General features: G+C 44.5%; 1 protein-coding gene across 4 annotated transcripts; it reads left to right on the forward strand.

Annotated features, from left to right (window-relative positions):
* Positions 1-684: 684 nt before the first annotated feature.
* Positions 685-21,710, forward strand: LOC143125543 (aggrecan core protein-like). Of its 4 annotated transcripts, none has more exons than XM_076287117.1 (19): positions 685-881; positions 4,880-4,965; positions 5,185-5,565; positions 6,449-6,623; positions 6,841-6,968; positions 7,249-7,542; positions 7,886-8,224; positions 8,495-8,669; positions 9,014-9,141; positions 10,415-10,708; positions 10,862-10,960; positions 11,538-13,127; positions 13,389-13,496; positions 14,776-14,889; positions 16,492-16,650; positions 16,856-16,938; positions 17,201-17,345; positions 17,804-17,986; positions 18,574-21,710. In XM_076287117.1, the coding sequence occupies exons 1-19, from the start codon at positions 841-843 to the stop codon at positions 18,645-18,647; spliced, it is 4,596 nt and encodes a 1,531-aa protein (XP_076143232.1). In that variant the 5' UTR covers positions 685-840; the 3' UTR covers positions 18,648-21,710. The 4 variants fall into 4 exon arrangements, with proteins under 4 accessions (XP_076143232.1, XP_076143233.1, XP_076143234.1 ...); XM_076287118.1 differs by having other exon boundaries at positions 11,538-13,120; positions 13,388-13,496; XM_076287119.1 differs by lacking the exon at positions 14,776-14,889.
* Positions 21,711-21,992: the final 282 nt, after the last annotated feature.

A 21,992-nucleotide genomic window follows, 5' to 3' on the forward strand; every position in this document is an offset into this window, starting at 1 on the left:
CTACCGTGCTGTTTGCGTTCCTTACGCTAATTGCCATGATGGGTGGAGGAGGAGGAGGGAGAGACGCAACCTTCTCCATCCTTTCCTCAGTGTGTTTAGCCTAGAAATCTAGAGGCACCCTAGCGGCAGCAAATTACATTTGCTTCCAGGGCTACAGGGCTACATTTTAATGTGGGTCTGGCTCGTCAGGCTAGAGTGTGTTACCCTACTCTTAGGAACATTGTAAAGCGAATGCCGGGCAGCTGACGTACGTCGACAGACATACATGAAAATGTTGACCATTCAAAATGTGGTCCTCTGATGTGTAATTGGAGTAAAAAAAAATTAATAAAAACTTCCATCTTCATAGGTGTGTGCATGTCATTGGTGCCAAGCATCATATAAATGCGTTGTAGCCATGTTCTGAGACGACGATTCTTTCTAAATGATTCTAAATGATGGGCGACAGATAGATCTAACAGTCACACTACCGTGTTGTTGTCCGAATCGATATTGAATTGTTAAATTATTCCCAGCAATTCGAGCACTCCGATGCGCGTTTGAAGTCAAGGGGCACTGTGCGTATAGCATTACCTCATTTGATTTGGTGCCAAAATAAAGTTTCTTTCTCCCTATGTCTCTCTCCCACCTTCCAACCCACCTCCTTTGCCCTCCCCCTCCCACCTTTGACAGCTAAACTTGCGTTCTGTTTGTAAGGCAACTCTTTCGGCCCCTCAGCTCAAGCTCAGAGCATCTCTACCCACGTCCGAGCAGAAGGGACGCAAGTAAAGAGATCGTAGACGAAAAAAGAGTGACCTTGGAAACTACAAGAGCAACTCCACAAGAGCGGACAGGATTTGCATGTATTGCATGTATGTAACTGGGATTTATACAATGACAAGGTAAGACCATTCTTTACCGTACATCGATCATACTGATGGCTAATGAAAGAGCCTCATTTGGTAATGGAATACTTTTCAGAGCCAGTATTCACGTGTATTTTTCTTTATATTCTAATGTCCAACAATTAAGTAAATGTATGAGTTTGACAATATTTAATGTCCTCATTAGACCAAGTGATCTATGGAGATCAATGGATTTAAGCATATAGGCTACTGATTTTGATAACTTTGTTGTAGTGCAATTTAAAATGTCCCTTTATCCCTATACTAACTGGTGTGTGACTCCATTTCCATGTTTATTTAAGTGCTGGTTGCCCATTGTTCCTTCAGGTCTCCATCCTCAAATCAAATTAGTCTTGATATAAACAGAGTGTTATGCTCCAAGCACTTGGCTGTGGAAAAAACTAGAGACAGCCCTTTCAAAACTGAGAGAAAGCTCTTAACACTGGGCCCAGTGTGACCAGAGTGCTCATAATTCTGACTGCAAGGAGAACAGACACACACTCATTGACCGCTGCTCCAGGTATAAAACGAGCACCTCAGCATCACCTGCTTGAACTGGAGTGATCTTTTGTGTTATATCGTGCCATGACCGCACCTGGTCAACATGGTGGCTCTTTGGAAATAGGGCATGAGAGGACATACAGTAGGCTTGATCGCATGTGTGGCGGTGGGAAAAGCTCTGTGTTGAGAGCTCATTCTGATTCACTCATCATGATTAGAGAGATGTAATTATGTCCACCAGTTGGGAATGCAGGGCATTGACTTTGGGATCCGCTCCCAAATGAGTTTGGAAACAGAGTTCAATCAATAGTAGGAGGTGGGGAGGGAGATGCAGACAGAAACAGACAGATGAAGTTAGACACAGAAGAGAGAGAGACAGAAACAGACAGATGAAGTTAGACACAGAAGAGAGAGAGAGAAAGAGAGAGAGAGAGAGAGATTTATAGAGAGACTTTGCTCTGAATTCGACAGTTTTGATGAAACTGTGGAAAACGTTGCAATGACTGTTTCCACTTGACCAGTTTATTAGCTGGAATATTGGCTGTGAGTTTTTCTCCTGGACTTTGTCCTCCTGTCGCTGTGCGGTGGCGACCCCTCTTAAATGTAGTGGTCATCACGAAACACCCATACACAAGCACCATGCAACTCACACACAAACACACACTGTTGGACCTCAGAGCACCTCCGCCTTCTCTCTCTCTCTCTCTCTGGTTTCTCTCTCTCTCTCTCTCTCTCTGGTCTCTCTCTCTGGGCTCTGGTCGGGTCCAGACACACAGGTTCTGTAGTGTGTGTCGGTTCAGCTGGCGTTCCTGTGCAGAATCCGGTGGCTCTGCCAGAGTGGGAGCCCTCGGTTCCAACCACAGGGCGTTGGCACGCCGCACAGGTTCATCCCAGGCCAGCCTGCTGCTGCTACAGCCATGAATTATTTAGCATGCTATTGATATTAGTCTGGTGCAACACAATTATTTCTCTGATCTCAGTGATTATTATTAAATTATGACTATGAGCAGTTGACTATGATCGGAGTTTATGAAGTGAGAAGGTAAGTCATAATAGAGTGTGGGCTAGTGAAAATGAATAAAGTAGCTGCATTGCCAGAGGCTCCACATCATGACATTTAGATGTGGAATGAATTAACTATTCATTTGAAGAAACCTGAGATATTTCATGTATATTTTTGAAGCAAACATGGTTAATTTGGAGAGATCAGATTTTTTTTTAAAAAAGGTTTTAGTATGACTCTCCATCTTCAGTTTATGAAGTGGTTTGGTGTACTTCCAAGAGTCCCATAAATACTTCAACCTTACTGGTGTGCATTCCTTATGCACCCATTACCCATAGATTGATGATTTCACCAATGGATTCAGTAAACTACCAGAAGCTGGATTGGATCACGCTTTTCTTCTGATTTCTGTCATCCATCTTGGAAAGTTTGTTTTATTATGCCAAGGGAAGTGTTACTCATCCAGTGATGTTGACGGTGGTGGTGCTCTTGGCTATGAGAAACTATTTACTCGTCCCCAAAGAGATGAATCCCACGGCGCCAGAGTTGGCGCTGACGGTCATATTGTGTGTGTTCTAAATAGAGCCTATAAGGTTAGTGAAAATAATGTATGGTTCATTATAGGGATGTTAGGATTAGGACAGAGAAAATAGACATGGCTGTCTTTGCCATATTGACCACTAGGGGGCATGCCACTCTCTCTCTCTCTCTCTCTCTTGACCTGTTAAAGGGAATTAATTAAGGGGAACTTTTTTTTTAAAGGAAGTAACTGAAACTTTTCGCGTTTAATTTTAAGTGACCTGAATGGAACATTGAAGTAGCTGTGACTGTCCTAGAGAGGGTCCCTGTGAGTCCCAGTGCTTTACAGTTGGATTGCCCTCAGCCCTCAGCCCTCCCTACCTGTGCAGCACAGCGTTTCCCATCCCCCTGACTCATAGGCTGTTCATAATGTGGTGATCAATGCAATGATCTGTCAGTGTGTCACGAGTCCTGTAGCCAATGCAGCACACGTGTATGGGGAAGGGCTCTGGATGGGAGTGGGTGTTTTTGGTTGAGTTTCCAAACGGTTTTCCAGAGGGAAAATGCTGACTCCACCTTTACGGTTTACTTTTACGGTTTACTGAATGGCATCTTGTCATTGCTAGAGAACAAGCCGTGAGTGTCCAAGAGAGAGAGAGAGAGAGAGAAAGAGAGAGAGGAGGTCAAGTATCAGTGTTTCATAGCTGGCTTGCCTGGCCACAAGCTTCCCTCTACAAGTTAGGCTTTTTTTACTCCCTGCATCCTTCCTGTGAGTTATGACCTTGTTTTTGGTTGACAGGGCTTTAATCTTTACCAAGCCCTCACAAAATTTCAGATTAAGATTTACAGTAATATGTATCTAACAATGTCATTTTAGTGGAACCTGCTTTGCTTCAGTTCCAGGAGGATTGATTTATTTCTTAAGAGGGAAGTACTCGTTAAAGCAAACACAAGGATCGTTTCACTATGAAAGGATGCCTGTACTCCCTAACAGTCTTAAGAGCGATAAGTATTTGTGCATTGAGCATTCAGTGCTGAGGTCATTTCCTGGTTTGTGACGTCTCTGGAAATTCTACAGAGGAGGAAAATTCTGTTTCTGTATGATGTGTCACCATGGCAACGCCACACGTTCTGGCACTCACAGGTCCAGCAGTTAGCTGCTTAGACTCAGCTCAGTTACAATGCTGAAAGGGACCCCAGTTTAGCCGTTCAAATTTGAATGTTGCATTTTCAAACCCTGCTTGGCATCCAGTTGAAGCTCTATTTGTGTGACTTGACGCAATGGCCGTGTACCAAAGCAGACTGCGGAAAAAAAGACACCTGGGACTGCTGACAAGCTTGTTGACAGGCTGGCAAGAGTGACAAATGTTTTGTTTCTTCCTTCCCTCTGCTTCAGTGGATTTCCCTGAAACACTGTGGCATGGTGGGAACAGTAGTCTTTTCTTTGGCTGTAGTCTGAGCACTTGGCGTCCAGTTATAAATGACACATGAGTTCCCCTCACCACCCAACATGAGCCTCTGCTGAAAGGCACCATAGAGTAACATCTAGGCTGTAGATTTCCTCTCACATATGGATAAAATCAAAATTATAATGCAATCTTTCTATGTCATGGATGTAGGAATTTAGACAACAGACTCCTTGTCCTTGTCTTGGGGTTTATTACAGCACTGAGTTATTATTTGCAATTTAATGCCATAAATAAGAACTGTGATAAAATGTCTCTCTCATTGCTGTTGGGCTGAGGAGCTCATTCTCACCATGGAACAATGTTGTCTTTTATATGGAGTTACAATAGTGCATTCAGAAGCTATGTTGCCTGTTAAACAACTCTCTACAATAAAAAATAGTCCCATGACTAATGTGTAGTGGAGGAGTGGAGGAGGCTATGAGCTTACAGGAATCCTCCATCCAGGGTAAATCCCCTTAAAATAAATAATATGTTTGTCTAAATAATACAATTTTGCTTTTCAGGTACACCATGATTGCATTGCTTGTGTTGTGTACGCTGTGGCAAACTGCATGGACTACCATGACCTTTGGTGAAATGTCAGACACAGGTAAGATGCCATCTGGCTGGTGCAGGAGAATGAGCATCAAGTACATATGAAGTCACATATGGAGTCACATATGGAAAGTGTTGCTGTACATCACGCACAAATTATATTTCATTATGTGTGTTTTGTTTGTGTGTATTCATTCTGTAATTGTGTGTGTGTGTGTGTGTGTGTGTGTGTGTGTGTGTGTGTGTGTGTGTGTGTGCACATGTGTGTCTGCAGACCCTGAGATTCTGAGTGTGAGCATCCCATCGGAGAAGCCCGTGCGTGTGTTGATGGGCGGCACGCTGGTCCTGCCCTGCTACTTCCAGGACAACACCCCGCATGACCCCGGCGCCCCCCCCATCGCCCCGCTCTCCCACCGCATCAAGTGGACCCACGTCACCAAGGACAAGGTCACCAACGTCCTGGTAGCCTCGGAGGGCGTGATTAGGGTAGCGGACGAGTACCTGGATAGGGTCACCATGGTGGGCTACCCCATGACCCCTACGGACGCCTCAATAAAGATCACGGAGTTGCTCTCCAACGACACCGGAGTGTTCCGCTGTGAAGTCATGCATGAGATTGAGGACAGCTCTGACGCTATTGAGGTCTTTGTCCAAGGTAGATGATATGTGTTAACAAGTATTACACTTTTGAGGTCTTTGTCCAAGGTAGATGATATGTGTTAACAAGTATTACACTATTGAGGTCTTTGTCCAAGTTAGATGATATGTGTTAACAAGTATTACACTATTGAGGTCTTTGTCCAAGGTAGATGATATGTGTTAACAAGTATTACACTTTTGAGGTCTTTGTCCAAGGTAGATGATATGTGTTAACAAGTATTACACTTTTGAGGTCTTTGTCCAAGGTAGATGATATGTGTTAACAAGTATTACACTATTGAGGTCTTTGTCCAGGGTAGATGATATGTGTTCACAAGTATTACCGATACAAATAAATAGAAATAAAATAAGTAAAACATATATGAGTTGGAAATATTTAGGAAATATTTAGTCTGAAGAATCACTCATGCTTTTTGAAAGCTGAGTGTTGCATGTTCCTGAGGGAGAAAGGTCAGTGTGTATTCTGTATATACACATACACATACAGTCTATACCTGCACACATAGATACATACAGGCATATATACACTCAAATACAGTACATACAACATTTCAGGATACATACAGGTATATTGTATACATATACAGTACGTTTTGAGCATTCTTGGGTTCGAACCCCGACCAGTAGGCACGGCTGAAGTGCCCTTGAGCAAGGCACCTAACCCCTCACTGCTCCCCGAGCGCCGCTGTTGATGCAGGCAGCTCACTGCGCCGGGATTAGTGTGTGCTTCACCTCACTGTGTGTTCATTGTGTGCTGAGTGTGTTTCACTAATTCACGAATTGGGATAAATGCAGAGACCAAATTTCCCTCACGGGATCAAAAGAGTATATATATACTTATACTTATACTTATACTTCTTCCAATGCGTCTTGTCCAGGTATTGTTTTCCATTACCGTGCCATCACCTCTCGCTACACCCTGACGTTTGAGAAGGCCAAGGCAGCCTGCGTTCAGAACAGCGCCGTCATCGCCAGCGCTGAGCAGCTGCAGGCTGCATACGATGGAGGATTTCACCAGTGTGATGCTGGCTGGCTGGCTGACGAGACTGTCAGGTATACAGCAGCTTTTGCATTGGTGTGTGTGAGAGTATGCTCTTAAAGGAATACGTTTGTGTTCAGGTTTTGTATTAAGAGATACATAATCATATGTTTCAACACTAGCATCACCAGTATCAGAATTGAGAAGGGAAATTCTCAACACCTCTCACTCTGCTGTTGTCACTTAATCATGATTGGCTGTTCTAAACTTTGGATCACTACGCACCTGCAGGTACCCCATTCATGATCCCAGAGAGCCTTGCTATGGTGACAAAGAGAAATTCCCTGGAGTGCGGACCTATGGCATCAGGAACACCAGCGAGACGTATGATGTGTACTGCTTTGCAGAGAAGATGACAGGTACTGCTTGCATGTTACAGTATCTGCATAGTATTTGAGATCCTTATCTCATTTCTGTCTTTTTAAGGTAGTAAGCAAGTACGCATGAACAGAAATATTTGTACAGAAATATTTGCAGTCATTTCAAATGTTTTAAATATCTTTATCTTTAAAAATATCTAAATATTTGTATGAATACAATTACTGAAAATATTGTCTTTTTCCATGTTTGTCCATTTTGAATATTTTAAACAAAACAAAATGGCAAACCAAACGTCTGAATGTGCCCATGTCGCATTAGGGAAAGTGTTTTACTCGATGTCCCCTGAGAAGTTCACCTTTGTGGAGGCTGAAGCCCAGTGTGAGAGGCTGGGGGCGCGGCTGGCCACCACAGGTGAGCTCTACCTGGCCTGGCAGCAGGGCATGGACGTCTGCAACGCCGGTTGGTTAGCTGACCGCAGCGTGCGCTACCCAATCAACATTGCCCGGCCACAGTGCGGAGGTGGGCTTTTGGGAGTCCGCACTGTCTACCGATTCACGAATCAGACAGGCTATCCCGACCCAGAATCCCGCTACGATGCCATCTGCTATGAAGGTAAATGGGCTGTCTCATATGTTACTCACTGCTCAAATAAAACATGCAGGACACATTTTTATGTTGTCTCCAATTCATAAACTCAATTATATCTTGCTGGTGTGTTTGAATGCAGCTACTTTTCCCTTAGCGCTTTGAGTTTTGTTCCTGTCCATTAGTTTCTTCACCCATTCACTCTGTCACCATGGTTACTATGCTAATAAAGCATACAGTAGGTATGATTCCTCTCAAAAACGACATTCTGGGAAGAACTGTAAGAAAGCAAGCAAGCGCTCCACATGAAGTGTATGTAACTGTCTGTAACACTGTCTGTGATGGCCTCGTCTCTGCCCCTCTCCTTCAGATGATGGTGAGGAGAGCTCTGGCCTTCCCTTCTTTCCTTTCGGAGGCCAGACCACCACTGAGCCAGGCCTTCTCAGCATCGCCACAGAAACCCCGGGCCCGGAGGTGTTCATCAAGGAAGTGACGGAGAGCGAGGTGAAAGTGGGGGAGGTGGTCACGCATCAGCCCGAGACCACCAAGCCCGTCTGGTGGCCTGTCACTCAAGCACCGCTGTTCCCGCCCCCAGACGTCACCGAGGTGATCCCGGACCTCGTCCCTGACCTCATCGTGAAAGCCACGGCTCGGCCTGTGGTGGAGGCGGAGATTCCACATGTCAGTTACAGCGGAGCAGTGGGGTCAGGTGGGTCAGAAGTCACATGACCACAACCCAGGACACAACACAACGCAGGACACAACACTCCACAAAAACACTAACTCTAGATCGAAGGGTGTTTTTACTGAAGTGACCGTCATTTTAAGCGCTCACTAAACACTACTTCATTTTAAGCGCTCACTAAACACTACTCACTATTTAGAGAACATTTCGAGAAACAAAAACGACATATTGGTACTCCATTTCCCGCCCTTTTGTCTCTCTGTCCCTCTCCCTCCCTCTCTCACCTGTGTGCAGGTGTGGTGTTCCACTACCGGCCCGGCTCCAGCCGTTACGCTTTCACCTTCGTGGAGGCCCAGCTGGCGTGCCAGAGCGTGGGTGCCATCATGGCAACCTCCGAGCAGCTCCAGACGGCCTACGAGGGGGGATACCACCAGTGCGACGCTGGCTGGCTCCTTGACCAGACCGTCAGGTAGTGGACAGGACTGTCAGGATTATTCTCTGTGTTGGTTAGCTCCCTAAGCTTCAGTGCTGTGGTTAAGAAACCACTGGCTCTCTCAGGAAGTCTATTTCACAGAATCATTTACAGAAATATATATGTGGACCTGGAAATATGTTACAATATGTCCTTTCAATAATATCGTATTAATGACAGTGTTGTTTAGAAAATAAACATCATCTGAAAGTGAACTTTAGAAGAATATACTGTAGATATAGAAGAATATCATAAGAACGCTACTGTGTATGATGGTAAAGCTCTGAAGGTGTCGCACTCTCCATTTCAGGTAATAATTTGTTGGTAATTGTGTCGTAAAGGTATCCCATCGTCCGCCCTCGTGATAAGTGTGCTGGGGACTTGGAGCACCTGCCGGGGGTCAGGTCTTACGGTCTTCGCCCTGCAGACGAGCGCTATGATGTCTACTGCCACATTGGCCAGCTCAAGGGTAACATACTCAGACACTGTCTAGACGCATTTACCGTGTGCTAATCTGACACATTAGTTTAGATTCCATCGATTATGATGAAATGTGTGACAAGACACACCATAGCATAACCAAAATGATAACAAAGTGCATCACCAGTCATGCTCTTCATTGCATAAATGCACTGAAATTTTGTTTTGAGAAGAACGTAGGTTCGGGCTTTCATCTAACACCTACAGTACATTGAGGGTCTCATTCAGTCATGCATATTCAGTGTCTTAGCTTTCTTTATTTTCATGAAGAGGTGCAATACAGAGGCTCCTCATCTGAAAGGCTTTAGACATTAGGCATTCGAGTTTTATTCTCACGGAACATGCAGTAGCCATCTGCTCCTCATGATCTCCATCTGTTTGCACTTTTTTAAACTAACCCAGCTAAAGCAGACTTGATTCAGCACATCATGAGCCTAATCAGCTGTGTGTTTGTGCTGAACACAGGGCATTAGAAGGATAGAGACAGTGGATAGCAACAAACCGTAAATACTGTACAGTATCATGGTCAAACTCTACTATCTGACAGCATTACTCCGTAAATACTGTACAGCATTGTGGTCAAACTCTACTATCTGACAGCATTACTCCATAAAAACTGTACAGTATTGTGGTCAAACTCTACTATCTGACAGCATTACTCCATAAATACTGTTTGTGGTCAAACTCTACTATCTGACAGCATTACTCCGTAAATACTGTACAGTATTGTGGTCAAACTCTACTATCTGACAGCATTACTCCGTAAATACTGTACAGTATCGTGGTCAAACTCTACTATCTGACAGCATTACTCCCTAAATACTGTACAGTATTGTGGTCAAACTCTACTATCTGACAGCATTACTCCGTAAATACTGTACAGTATTGTGGTCAAACTCTACTATCTGACAGCATTACTCCATAAATACTGTTTGTTGTCAAACTCTACTATCTCACCGCATTACTATCAGATGCTAATATAGAAGTCAGATGATTAACTGCATGTCTTCATTCATTCATTTTTATTTACCAAATGCTTTTGCCCAAAGTAGCTTACAGTACAGATACAGTATGCATTTCCATCAGGTTTTTGTGCTCCTTGAGAAACTAATCCATTCCTCTAGTATGGCACCTTTCTTAGGCAGTAAAGTTAAAGGGACACTATTGAACACTATATTTATCTTTTGCCTTCTTCTTCTCCCTGCTACACTCCCTCATTTCCTCTTCCTCTCTATTTCTCTCACTCTCTTTCTCACTCGTAGGTGAGTTCTTCCATCTAAGTTCCGCTGAGGGCTTCAGCTATGACGAGGCGGTCACTGCCTGTCAGGAGAGGAACGCCACGCTGGCCTCCACGGGCCAGCTGTACTCCGCCTGGCGTCACGGTTACGACAGGTGCCGTGCCGGTTGGCTGTCGGACCGCAGTGTGCGTTATCCAATCAGCAGCCCCCGTGAGCTGTGCGGTGGAGGAAAGGCCGGCGTCCACACCATCTACCTGCACGCTAACCAGACTGGCTACCCTGAGCCAAACGCAAGATTCGATTGCTTCTGCTTCAAAGGTAACAATGAATCAGAAGAAATAATACTAGTGTTTAGGTCTCAGATGCAAACGGAGGATGGAAATCTGGTGCCAGCCTGATAAATGCCAAATAAACAAGCTGTTTATCAATTAGTAAAGTTAGTGATTAATTGCAATGTTTGAATATCCACAGCCGATCAGTTTGCACTTCTCAATGAGACTGGAATGAACATAACAGAAATTGAAGAAGTACTTATCAATGGGACAACAATTACAGACCTGCTCCATCCAGGTATGATTTCTACTTGTGGTTTAAGATATACTGTGTCTGTTACAACCTCCTTATTCAGGCTGTCGTGTGTTGAACGAGCCCTCTCCTATGGTTCAGTCTGTCGTGTTGAACGAGCCCTCTCCTATGGTTCTGAGTGCTTTCTGGGCCTCTGACACCCCAATAAGGGAGGGCCTATGCCAATCTGACCAGCGGTCACTTGAGCTGCTCTAACCTCCACATAGATTGTGACACATCAAGTCACCATTGTAACACTGTTATTAGACCTTTTCAACGATACAGAGCACTTTGGTGCCATCCAGTGTGTAGTTGAGAATATGGCATCTGAAGTCTTTATTTTGGGGTTTTGAAATGAAAAATAGAAATATAGTTTTTATAATTATGACATATGACTTCTGGATTATTTTGCTTCTATAATTGTTTGCCAAGTACATAATGTAAACAGTGGAAAAGTAAGCTTCAAAGCCTTATCTTTCATTTGAATCACATTTTATGCATGTATGCCATTTTATTGTATATATGTATATGCAGTCTATCTTATTAAGACACTACCTACCCCCCCCCTCTCTCCTGGCTTCAGTGGTTCCCTCCATCACTGCTCCCATTGCTGTGGAGCCCTCAGGCTCTGGTTCTGCAGAACTGCCCTCAGGATCCGGTTCTGCAGAACTGCCCTCAGGTTCTGGTTCTGCAGAACTGCCCTCAGGATCCGGTGGCTTCTCTGGTGAGGCGTCAGCCAGTGGAAGTGGCCTGGCTAGTGGTGAAGCCAGTGGTACCAGTGGGTCTGGGTCTGGGACCAGTGGAGAGGCCAGCTGGGGTACCACTGTGGTACCATCTGGGTCTGGATCTGGGTCGGGCACCAGTGGAGACTTGTCTGGTTCTGGTTCTGGCTGGAATGAAGAAGGATCAGGGTTTGTTGTGACCTTCTCCAGTACTGGGCCCGCTTTGTACGCCGAGAAATCTGCGTCAGGAATGGCACAGGAAACTGGACAGGGAATCCCTGAAGTCTTGACATTCCCACTGGGATCTGGATTTGTCGGTGGAGACATGGGATCAGGAAGTGTGTCCGGGTCAGGGTTCAGCTCTGAGGAGAGCGGTTCCTCGTCAGATGTGTCCAGCGGGTCTTCCTCAGACATGTCCAGCGGGTCCTCAGGGGAGAGCTGGGAGTCCTCTGGGATTTCCTCAGCGTCCAGCTCGAGTGAGCAGGACCTGAGTGGATTTCTGTCCGGTCGTTCGGGAGACGCCAGCGGCGTCCACTCGGGTGATCTTGACGGTAGTGGCACGCGGATCTTCTTTGTCGGCGGCGGCAGGTATGTGGAGATCTCGTCCTCTTCCCCCCGCGTGGAGCAGGAGCTCGGAGGCGCCGGAGTCCATTTCAGCGGCTCCGGAGACTGGTCCAGCGCCGGGCCTATCTCTGGGTCCGGGTCCGGTTCCAGCGGTCACTCCGAGGCCTCAGGAGATGTCAGCGGCTTCCAGAGCGGAGATGGAAGTGGACTCTCGAGTGGAGATGTGAGCGGGTCAGGCAGCGGTTCCGGTTTCCCTCGGATCACTTTGTTCGGCTCGGAGTTCACCGACCGGACAGTCAAGCTGGCAGAAGAGCAGGAGGCATCTGGCTTCCTGCAGTTCGGTTCTGGCGGTTCTGGCGGTTCCGGCATGGCGAGCGGCTCTGTAGGATCGGGTGATGTCAGCGGGTTCTCCTCAGGAGGTTCTGCCAGCGGGGACGTCATCCTCCTGACCGACAGCAGCATGGTGGAGGTCAGCGTCCACCCGACAGAGAGCCAGGAGCTCGGGAAGGGCCCGGTGGAGATCAGCGGAGATCACAGTGGGCTTTCCTCAGGCAGCAGCGGCAGCAGCTTCGACAGCAGCACTATCGGCAGCACCAGCGGCAGCAGTGACCCCCACCCCCACGCCTACCACCACACCTCCCCGACGGACTCCTCTCCACACCTCGCTGAGCCCCACCCGACCGAGTCCCACCCACCCAGTGAGGTGCTGTACGCCCAGGCCCCTGCCCAGTTCGTGAGCAGGACCTCCACGCCGGACCAAGCACCGGCCCAGCTGCAGGACAGTGCCGGGGAGCCCTACGCCACCCCTGCCCCTCTGGTGGGCACCACCACCCCAGCCTTCACACTGCAAACACCAGCCGTCGTGGAGGAGCCAGCACTGGACGACAGTGGGTGATTCTTCATGAATCTTCATTTATATTCAAACATTCATATAAAATATACATATATATATAAATACAAATAGAGATATTTATTTTCTACATATACATATTTTGTGGTGTGCCCATTTTTGATGGATTCGGATTGAAATGTTGAATAGTCTCCTGGTTTATAACATAGACTGATGTTGAGGTGTTTATTTGATAAGCTGATACCATCAGTCTTTTTGGCACCATCAGAATGAGGAGTCTTTTCTGCTTCCCTATTAGTTGACCCCTGTGACCCGAACCCATGTGGTGTGGGGACGTGTACCGTCCAGGACGGCGTCGGCCTGTGTCTCTGTCCACCAGGTCGGACGGGGGCAGACTGCCAGCTCGGTGAGTACCGGTGCAGTTTGTATCACAGGCATCTGATCTGGTGACGTGTTATTCTCCACAGTTCAATTCTTTGGCATGAAGCCTTGTACATGCAACAGCTGGTCACCGCTTCTCTGTATGTACTGAATGTGTTATTGTGTCTTTAAGCATTTTGTGATTAATTCCATGAAATTGCACGAATCCATGTTTGATTGTGTGATCACTAATTTTACAGTTGTGTAAACTACTCTGCATGCTCCAGCGTCATTCTCACATGTTGTGTCCATGTTGTGTCCATGTTGTGTTGTGTTTGTGTGTTGTGTTTGTGTGTTGTGTTTGTGTGTTGTGGTCACGCTCTCTCCTAACGGTGTCCAGAGTCTTCCTCTGCCCCTCATCAGTGTTTGTGCTCATGTTCATACACCCTGTGGATTGCAAGATGGCGGGGGTGTTGTTTGTTTGTTTGTTTGTTTGTTTGTTTGTTTGTTTGTTGTGACAGTTCTTTTCCTTCACAAGGTGTTTTGGAGGCTGTGAGACACCTCTCCATATGTGTGCGTTGTTTTTGTGCAGCTGTAAAAATGCTTCTGCCTCGCTTAAACTGCTGCTCTTTGCACAATCTCTCAAATGGTGTATCACAAAGCTGGCTTATCAGTTTCCCTACAAAACTTTGGCAAAACTTTGGTTTTTGATTACATTATCAAACATGTAGTACATGTATGTTATGCAGCATAATGCGTTTTCAAATTGGATTCAAAACATTATTGTACTAGACAAAAACTGTCCAAGATTGTGTGATGTTATCCAAAGTAAGATGGCTAACTTTTAACTCACTTTGTGATAAATGATATGCTCTGATGCTAACAGCTCTTGCTGCTCACTTTGCTGGTTACAGGAATATTCTGCTTCTCAAGACAAATGTTGATACCAAACATAATCTCTCTATGAAATAAAAATCAACATATAACCTATGTAATATAAACCGAGATAAACAGATACATTTTATGTTTTGAGATATTATATATATATATATATATATATATATATATATATATCAAACATGTTATGACATCTCCATCTTTGGTATAAAATTATGATTATGTTATGGGTCAACTTTGTCTCAGCAGACCTGAATTCTCACTTGCCTGAGCATCCCTTTACCCCCCAACCCCCCCCCCCCCCCCCCCCTCATCCCGTCCCCCACCCCTAGACTCCAGCCCTGACGGCATTCTTTCCTTTCCCTCTCCCTTCAACAAAAAGACGAGAAAGAGCACAGAAAGAACGAAACCTGGACGTTTTTTTGCAGAGCTTGACGTGTGCCACTCAAACCCGTGTGCCAACGGCGCCACGTGTGTGGAGCGCGGGGACTCTTTCACATGCTTATGCCTGCCCAGCTATGGAGGGAAGCGCTGCGAGATTGGTACGAGGTCCGCTTCAGCTACTAACACAAAAACCCCTCTCAAAAACAACAACAGCAACATCAACAACAACAAATACTGTAACAGCTGTAGTGATGAAGCAATGACAGCAGAAGGTGCAGGTGGCAAACACCATGACACGCTTTCTCGCTTCGTCAGCTTATTGAAAAGGAGACGGGGGATTTGTTGAGGTTGAATGTTAAGGTCCCTTCTCAAAATACCCTGTGTGTGTGTGTGTGTGTGTGTGTGTGTGTGTGTGTGTGTGTGTGTGTGTGTGTGTGTGTGTGTGTGTGTGTGTGTGTGAGTGTGTGTGTGTGAGTGTGTGTGTGTGTGTGTGTGTGTGTGTGTGTGTGAGAGAGTGTGTGTGTGTGTGTGTGTGTGTGTGTGTGTGTGTGTGTGTGTGTGTGTGTGTGTGAGAGAGAGTGTGTGTGTGTGTGTGTGTGTGTGTGTGTGTGTGTGTGTGTGTGTGTGGGAGTTAATTCTTTCTGGTGCTTTTTTAGGGTGCTTATTTCCACCCCTCTTCTTTAGGTGCGGTGAAAGAATGAATGACAGCATTGATCATAACAAGGAGAAAAACAAATTTCCGCACACACACACACACACACACACACACACACACACACACACACACACAAATACACACTGTACATACTGCAGAAACACACTCTCTCTCTCTCTCTCTCTTCCTGGAGAGAGCACAACCGGCTTCTGAAATGGCAGTTGAACTGCATAGACATGGATATTCATCACAAGTATAAACATCAAGTAGATACGTACTAGTCTTTAGTCCCTCCCTCCTTGAGACATCACTGCTGAGAAATCTACAGTAATAACTGTTGAAAAGTTAACGGTAATTTCCATTTGCTGAGGTGATGTTTATTTCAGGGCCTGTTCAACTCCTCTATGAGCTCATTTAGGGAAAGAAACATTTAACTGAAAAAGGAACACAGGTGGGGTGGGGTGGGGTAAAGCAGAAATGCTGGTCAGCAAAGAAATCCCTTAGCACATTCCCCTGGACAGTACTTGATACTCCCACCCTGTTTGTGCTGTTATTAAGCAGCAGTTGTTTTTAACATTATTAAACATACATTTAAGCTTGTTTTTTATATTTATATATTTATTTCAAATTAAGGATTTTTTTTAGCAAGACTGTAATCTGTATTTCTAACTGTATTTTTTTACCTTTAATATAGTATTTGAGTAGAGTGGAATTTCTGTGGAATATTCTGAGATGAATTCATCTGTATAATTATCTACTAAAATCAAATAGATGTGAGGACAATTCCTTGGCCCCTATGAAATGAATACTTAATGTGAATTTACCTCCTTTAACACATTCTTCTTAGTCACATTTAAGATTTGCAAGTCCATGCACCCTATCGAACCTATACAAGCACACAATACATTACACTACAATACAATACATCACTCTACAGTCTTTTGCTTTCTCTGTGTACTCCTTCTTTAAAGAAAACAATCCGTTTTCCCTTGATGTTGAGTCTTTTGCTCCAGAGTCATCGGTAGGCTCATGTTCTGTGTTGGGTTAGTGGGGTGTGTGTGCGGCGAGTGTTAACCTACGTCCTTGCCACCTGGTGGCGCTGCAGATGAGCAGACCTGTGAGGACGGCTGGACTAAGTTCCAGGGCAACTGCTACCTGCACTTTGCCGAGCGCGAGACCTGGGAGGACGCCGAACAGCGCTGCAGGGACCTCAACGCCCACCTGGTCAGCATCATCACGCCCGAGGAACAGCACTTTGTCAACTGTGAGTCCAACTCAACAGTAGGATCATCTTTGTGACTGTGTGTGTGTGGGCACGGGTGCTCAGAGGAGCTTTATGGATGTGTTTATGATACTGTATGTATATGAATGTGTATGTGTTTATTTGTGTATGTGTGAATGTGTGTGTGTGTGTGTGTTTCTGTGTGTGTATAATTTTATGGTTTCCATTGTCTGTCTGTGTATGGCAGCCCACGCTCAGGACTACCAGTGGATTGGCCTGAATGATAAGACCGTGGAGAATGACTTCCGCTGGACAGACGGCACTCCTCTGGTAAACCCAGCCACTCTACTGTAGCCTGTACTGACAAAGAGTCCATTTGATTCATTTTCCAAAACATAATTAAAACCTAAATAATTCCTTTGATGTCAGGTTAGCCATAAGCTTGTTGAACTGAATACTAAACACAATTCAATTCAGAACAGAATTGTATTTATTTGGGAAGTGGGGGTGGGGTAAGGGGAATTCAGAACATTTGTGAGCTCTCGCTGTTCTTACTGGGATGGTTTCCATGACGACACCACTCCTCTCCTAGCAATTCATCAACTGGAGGCCGAACCAGCCGGACAACTACTTCAACTCCGGAGAGGACTGTGTGGTGATGATCTGGCACGAGAACGGCCAGTGGAATGACGTGCCCTGCAACTACCATCTGCCCTTTACCTGCAAGAGTGGGCCAGGTTGGTATAGCTGCCCTTTTACCTGCAAGAGTGGGCCAGGTTGGTGCAGCTGCCTTTTACCTGCAAGAGTGGGCCAGGTTGGTGCAGCTGCCTTTTACCTGCAAGAGTGGGCCAGGTTGGTGCAGCTGCCCTTTTACCTGCAAGAGTGGGCCAGGTTGGTGCAGCTGCTGATACCAACTCCAGATGGGTCATGTTGTTTCTGGCCACTCACCCTGCCACTGTCTCAGGGTTTCATGTTTTGTCAGGTTGTGAATGACATGATAATATGTGAACTAAAGGAAAATAGATTTTGGGCCATACATGGGTGATGAATGCATTAACTGATGGTTTGACAGACTGATAGGGAAAAGCCATGCCATCTACTCATTGTTACCTTTTCACTCCTTATAAATATATACATTTTTAAGTTAAATTCCTTGGTCACCTCTGGCCTGACTCTTTTTGCATGTGCTCTGCAGTTTTGTGTGGCCCTCCTCCTGAGGTGGAGAATGCGCGCATGTATGGGAACAAGAAGGACCGCTACCAGGTGAACTCCATCATCAGGTACCAGTGCAACGAGGGCTTCGTCCAGCGGCGCCCCCCAGTGGTCCGCTGCCTGCATGACGGCCAGTGGGAGAAACCCCAGGTGGAATGCAGAATGTGTAAGTACATGCTATCATATATATATACACTCTCTGCCATGTTTGGCCTCATGCCAGGCTAATTAGCACTGTGGACATATACAGTAGTACAAGCACATGTTTGGCCTCATGCCAGGCTAATTAGCACTGGAGATATAGCATGAGCACATGTTTTCTAATTAGCACTGTGGAGATATACAGTAGTACGAGCACAGTTTGGCCTCATGCCAGGCTAATTAGCACTGTGGAGATATACAGTAGCACAAACACAGTTTGGCCTCATGCCAGGCTAATTAGCACTGTGGAGATATACAGTAGTACGAGCACAGTTTGGGCTCATGCCAGGCTAATTAGCACTGTGGAGATATAGCATGAGCGCATGTTTGGCCTTATGCCAGGCTTATTAGCACTGTGGAGATATACAGTAGCACAAGCACATGTTTGTCAGAGTGATGATTTTCAGCCGTCGTATGTCGTCGTAGCTTTTACACTGTATGAGTGCATGGATTTAGTGTCATTTGTGTACTCCGTGTGCCATTTGAAAAGAAATCAGATTGGAAGCTCACGCTTGATGTGACTATTCCTCCTGCCGCGCTCTTCTCCCGCAGCCAACTCCACCCTCAGGCTGAGGAAAAGATCCACCAGGACTCGATCGCAAGCGGCACACAACAGATCCAGCTAAGCAGCCAGGAGAGGACCCTCTAGAGAGATTTTAACATATAGTTATTTTATAACAATTATTTTCTATAAATAAATGACTCTTAAGAAAAAAACCAAGCAACCAAAGTGGCCATTTTGTACGGTTTAAACGCTGAGGACACCAAAGATAGAAATTATTTGAATCCATTGTCTATCTGCTTGAACGCATGGATTAAAATATCACCTTGTGACTTTGACTATTTAAAAAGGGAACATTTATTTAAGATTCTATTGGTTTTAGTTTTGTTTATTTTTTGTTTTTTGTTATTATCCCTAATACATGTTTGGGGTGTTTCATGAGGTAGGCTGTTGTAGTTGTTGGCCCGCAAACTGAAATAAATGGCTCCATCATAGCACATAGTCATAGTTGACATAGACATGGAAACACATAGTCATAGTTGACAGAGACATGGAAAATCCTATTTAAATCCTATTTAATATGTACCAGTGCTGCTGTGTGCTCTGCCAACAAAGCTGCTGGGCGTCAGAACACAACTATATGTAACACTCCAGAGAGCTAAACATAGCAATAAATATTGCAGTGGTATTAATATAGGCAACGTACATGTAAAAGTATTTTTACACAGTGTGTAACAAATTAAGTAAAACTTATGTGTGATCAGTGAGGACAGTGATCTTAGCTTAGAATTATACCCCAGTGTGGCATCTTTGAATTAAAGTGGAGGTTTGGTGATTTACAACCTGGGGTCAATTTTTGGATAACAAGTCTATTTTTTTTGTTTGGGACCAAACGTCAATCCGTGCTGCTTTGAGTAAGACTTGAAAATGCATTGAATAACAAATAGGCATATAACTGTTGCTTGGGGGCAATGTCACTATGTCTTTCCTTAAAGTCACTGTCTACGCTCAAAGTACAAGTTGATTCCCGAAAGTCGATTACCAAAAATATAAATTGATTACCGAATGTGCCACAAACTACTGTCAATGGATGCAATAGCAGGAGAGTTCGGTGATCGACTTGAACGGACTTCATCCTCGAAAGATGGTGGCAACCGGAGGAAGAGTAAGATAATGCACTGACCGCACACACATACTGTATGTAAAAACACTCATCTGCAGTGAAGAAGAGTAAGATAATGCACTGACCGCACACACATATGTAGAAACACTCATCTGCAGTGGGCCTCTCCATGGGAGCACAGACATGTCATGATATTTTGAGCCTAGTCAGGGGCTTAAAGGAGCGATTTACTTTGATGGAGTGACACTGTCCCCAAGCCTCAGTTATATGGCTATTTGTTATTAAACACATTTTCCGAACATACTCAAAACTGCCCCAATTGATATGTTTTGATCCCAAACGAAAACGTAGACTATCATCCAAATACAGACCCTAGTTTGAAAAACACCAAACATCTCTTTTAAGATGCTTAATTTGAAGTCTGTCCTCACATTAGAAGTGTACCTGTTTATTAGCCATTATTTTCAAGCGAGACACTGGACATTATATGGATGTTAAAGTCAACTGAATCCACAACCCTACTTCATGAAACATCCCATAAAATATTTGTCATTATTTACTATGATACTGTCAGCATGTTTTTGTGCACCCTGAATCATTATCACTTGACATCTCTAGTGATAAAGAATAATCTGATTCTGTGTTGAATTTATTACATCAGATGTAAATATTCCAGTCCAACTTTACTTTATGGTCAACATACACTGGGCTGTGAGTTGTACTTTACATTCTAGACAGTGACATCACCTTCTCCTTTGTTTATGGTTTTGAATGGGCTAGTGCAAAATTGGTCAATAGGACATCATTAGTCCACCATCTATTTATTCTTGTTCAGGCTGTTATGCATTCAGAATTGCAGTCTGTCTAAAAACATAAAATACATGCAGATTTTGAACTAGAGAAGACAAAATATTACACCATCTGAACCATCAGAGGGGAACGGCAGCAAACACCGATTCATATGAGAATGTCTATCATTTTGAAGATTTGATCTGCATAATGTGAAAAGTGATGTATTTATTGATTTATCGCCATGGTGGGACTTGAATGACACCTTGTCTGGATTTGTCCAATTGCTGATGAAATGTGATACGATGAGATGTCATACCATAATTCATTTACAAAAACAAAAAGTGTTTCTTATCATTACTGAGTTACATGCTACAGAAACTATGAGGACAAATCCAGCCATGTTTTTCCATCCAAGTTCCTCCATTAAAATCCTTTTCTGTCTTTGCATGTTATCCTAAATGTCTCACAGAATCGCTGTGCGGGTCATAGTAGTACCGTGGGACTCGTCTGTCCCTGAACAACTCTGTTTGCATCAGTTACTGACACTTCTATACAGAATAGAAGTATCAGAAGACCCGGCTTGAAAAAAGTCTTTAACTGTGGAAACTGCTTCCATTCTTCCTCTTCTGTTAACTGATTGGCTAGTGCTTGTGTCATTCTGTCCGTCGCTCAGAGTGATAACGGGAGGCAGTGCCCCCCTGATGCCTGATTTCATATCCTGTATCTGTACTCACACTGTGCACCGCCATCGCTAAACAGCTGCTTCTACTACTGCAACTACTCAGTTGCTATTAGTTTTGAATTGCTATTTGCCATCGTCATATTCCTGATTGTTTTGCTTTGCTGATGTGCTTTCCCAATGAGACCAGAAGCGAAAGAGACATACGTCACACCAAACATATGTTTTTGGATATAATGGAGGGTTTGTCTGTCATCAGACATCTTAACATCACAACATGATACTCTCTGGACAAAGGAGTTAATGACATCACTCCTGCATTCTCTACTCCATCTTACTGAAGACTGTGACACCTCCCAATGCATTTGGTCCATATGGAAAGAGTAAAGTGATGCTAGAGGCCTTTTCTCTTCTTAATTTCTTCATGTTAGCTCTGATGTCTAAACCGGTGTTTACTGGAGTTCTGCAGATGCAACTGTATACATTAGACAAGTAACTGATTTTTTTTTTTGAGAAAAAAGGGTACATAATAAAAAAAACATTCCATATATTGATTTTTTTTGCGCTGTGCATTAAAGACTAAGTTCCACCTTCATGTTGTTCATGGTGTTTCAATGAAAAAAAATCCAACAAACTACTTCACTGCAGCATAGGAGATTGACTAATAAACTCAATCGGGCATGTCTAATATGAACTAGTCTTTTATTAACGCGAGGTTAGAAAAACAGTTCAGGTAATGTTTGTCTTTAAACATCACACCACACCACACCACCCTCACCGACATCTGAGGGAGGCCACAGTGCTCTTACTAAGCCTTCTTTGAGATGGAGGAATGATATAATTGCCAGAGTCTGTGTTTGCTCAATGGGTGGAGT

This window comes from Alosa pseudoharengus, unplaced genomic scaffold (assembly GCF_046254945.1).
Source record: "Alosa pseudoharengus isolate Yale_2024_CS ecotype anadromous, Long Island Sound unplaced genomic scaffold, YU_APseudo_1.1 YU_APseudo_1.1_scf_16, whole genome shotgun sequence".
Classification (NCBI taxonomy): Eukaryota; Metazoa; Chordata; class Actinopteri; order Clupeiformes; family Clupeidae; genus Alosa; species Alosa pseudoharengus.

What these genes read in the sequence shown, in the direction of transcription:
- LOC143125543 (XM_076287117.1), top strand. Translation starts at nt 841, where the DNA reads ATGTATTGCATGTATGTAACTGGGATTTATACAATGACAAG. An exon ending in CTCCTTGACCAGACCGTCAG is followed by an intron (nt 8,670 to 9,013) that starts GTAGTGGACAGG and finishes TGTGTCGTAAAG; the next exon opens with GTATCCCATCGTCCGCCCTC. An exon ending in CCACATTGGCCAGCTCAAGG is followed by an intron (nt 9,142 to 10,414) that starts GTAACATACTCA and finishes TCTCACTCGTAG; the next exon opens with GTGAGTTCTTCCATCTAAGT.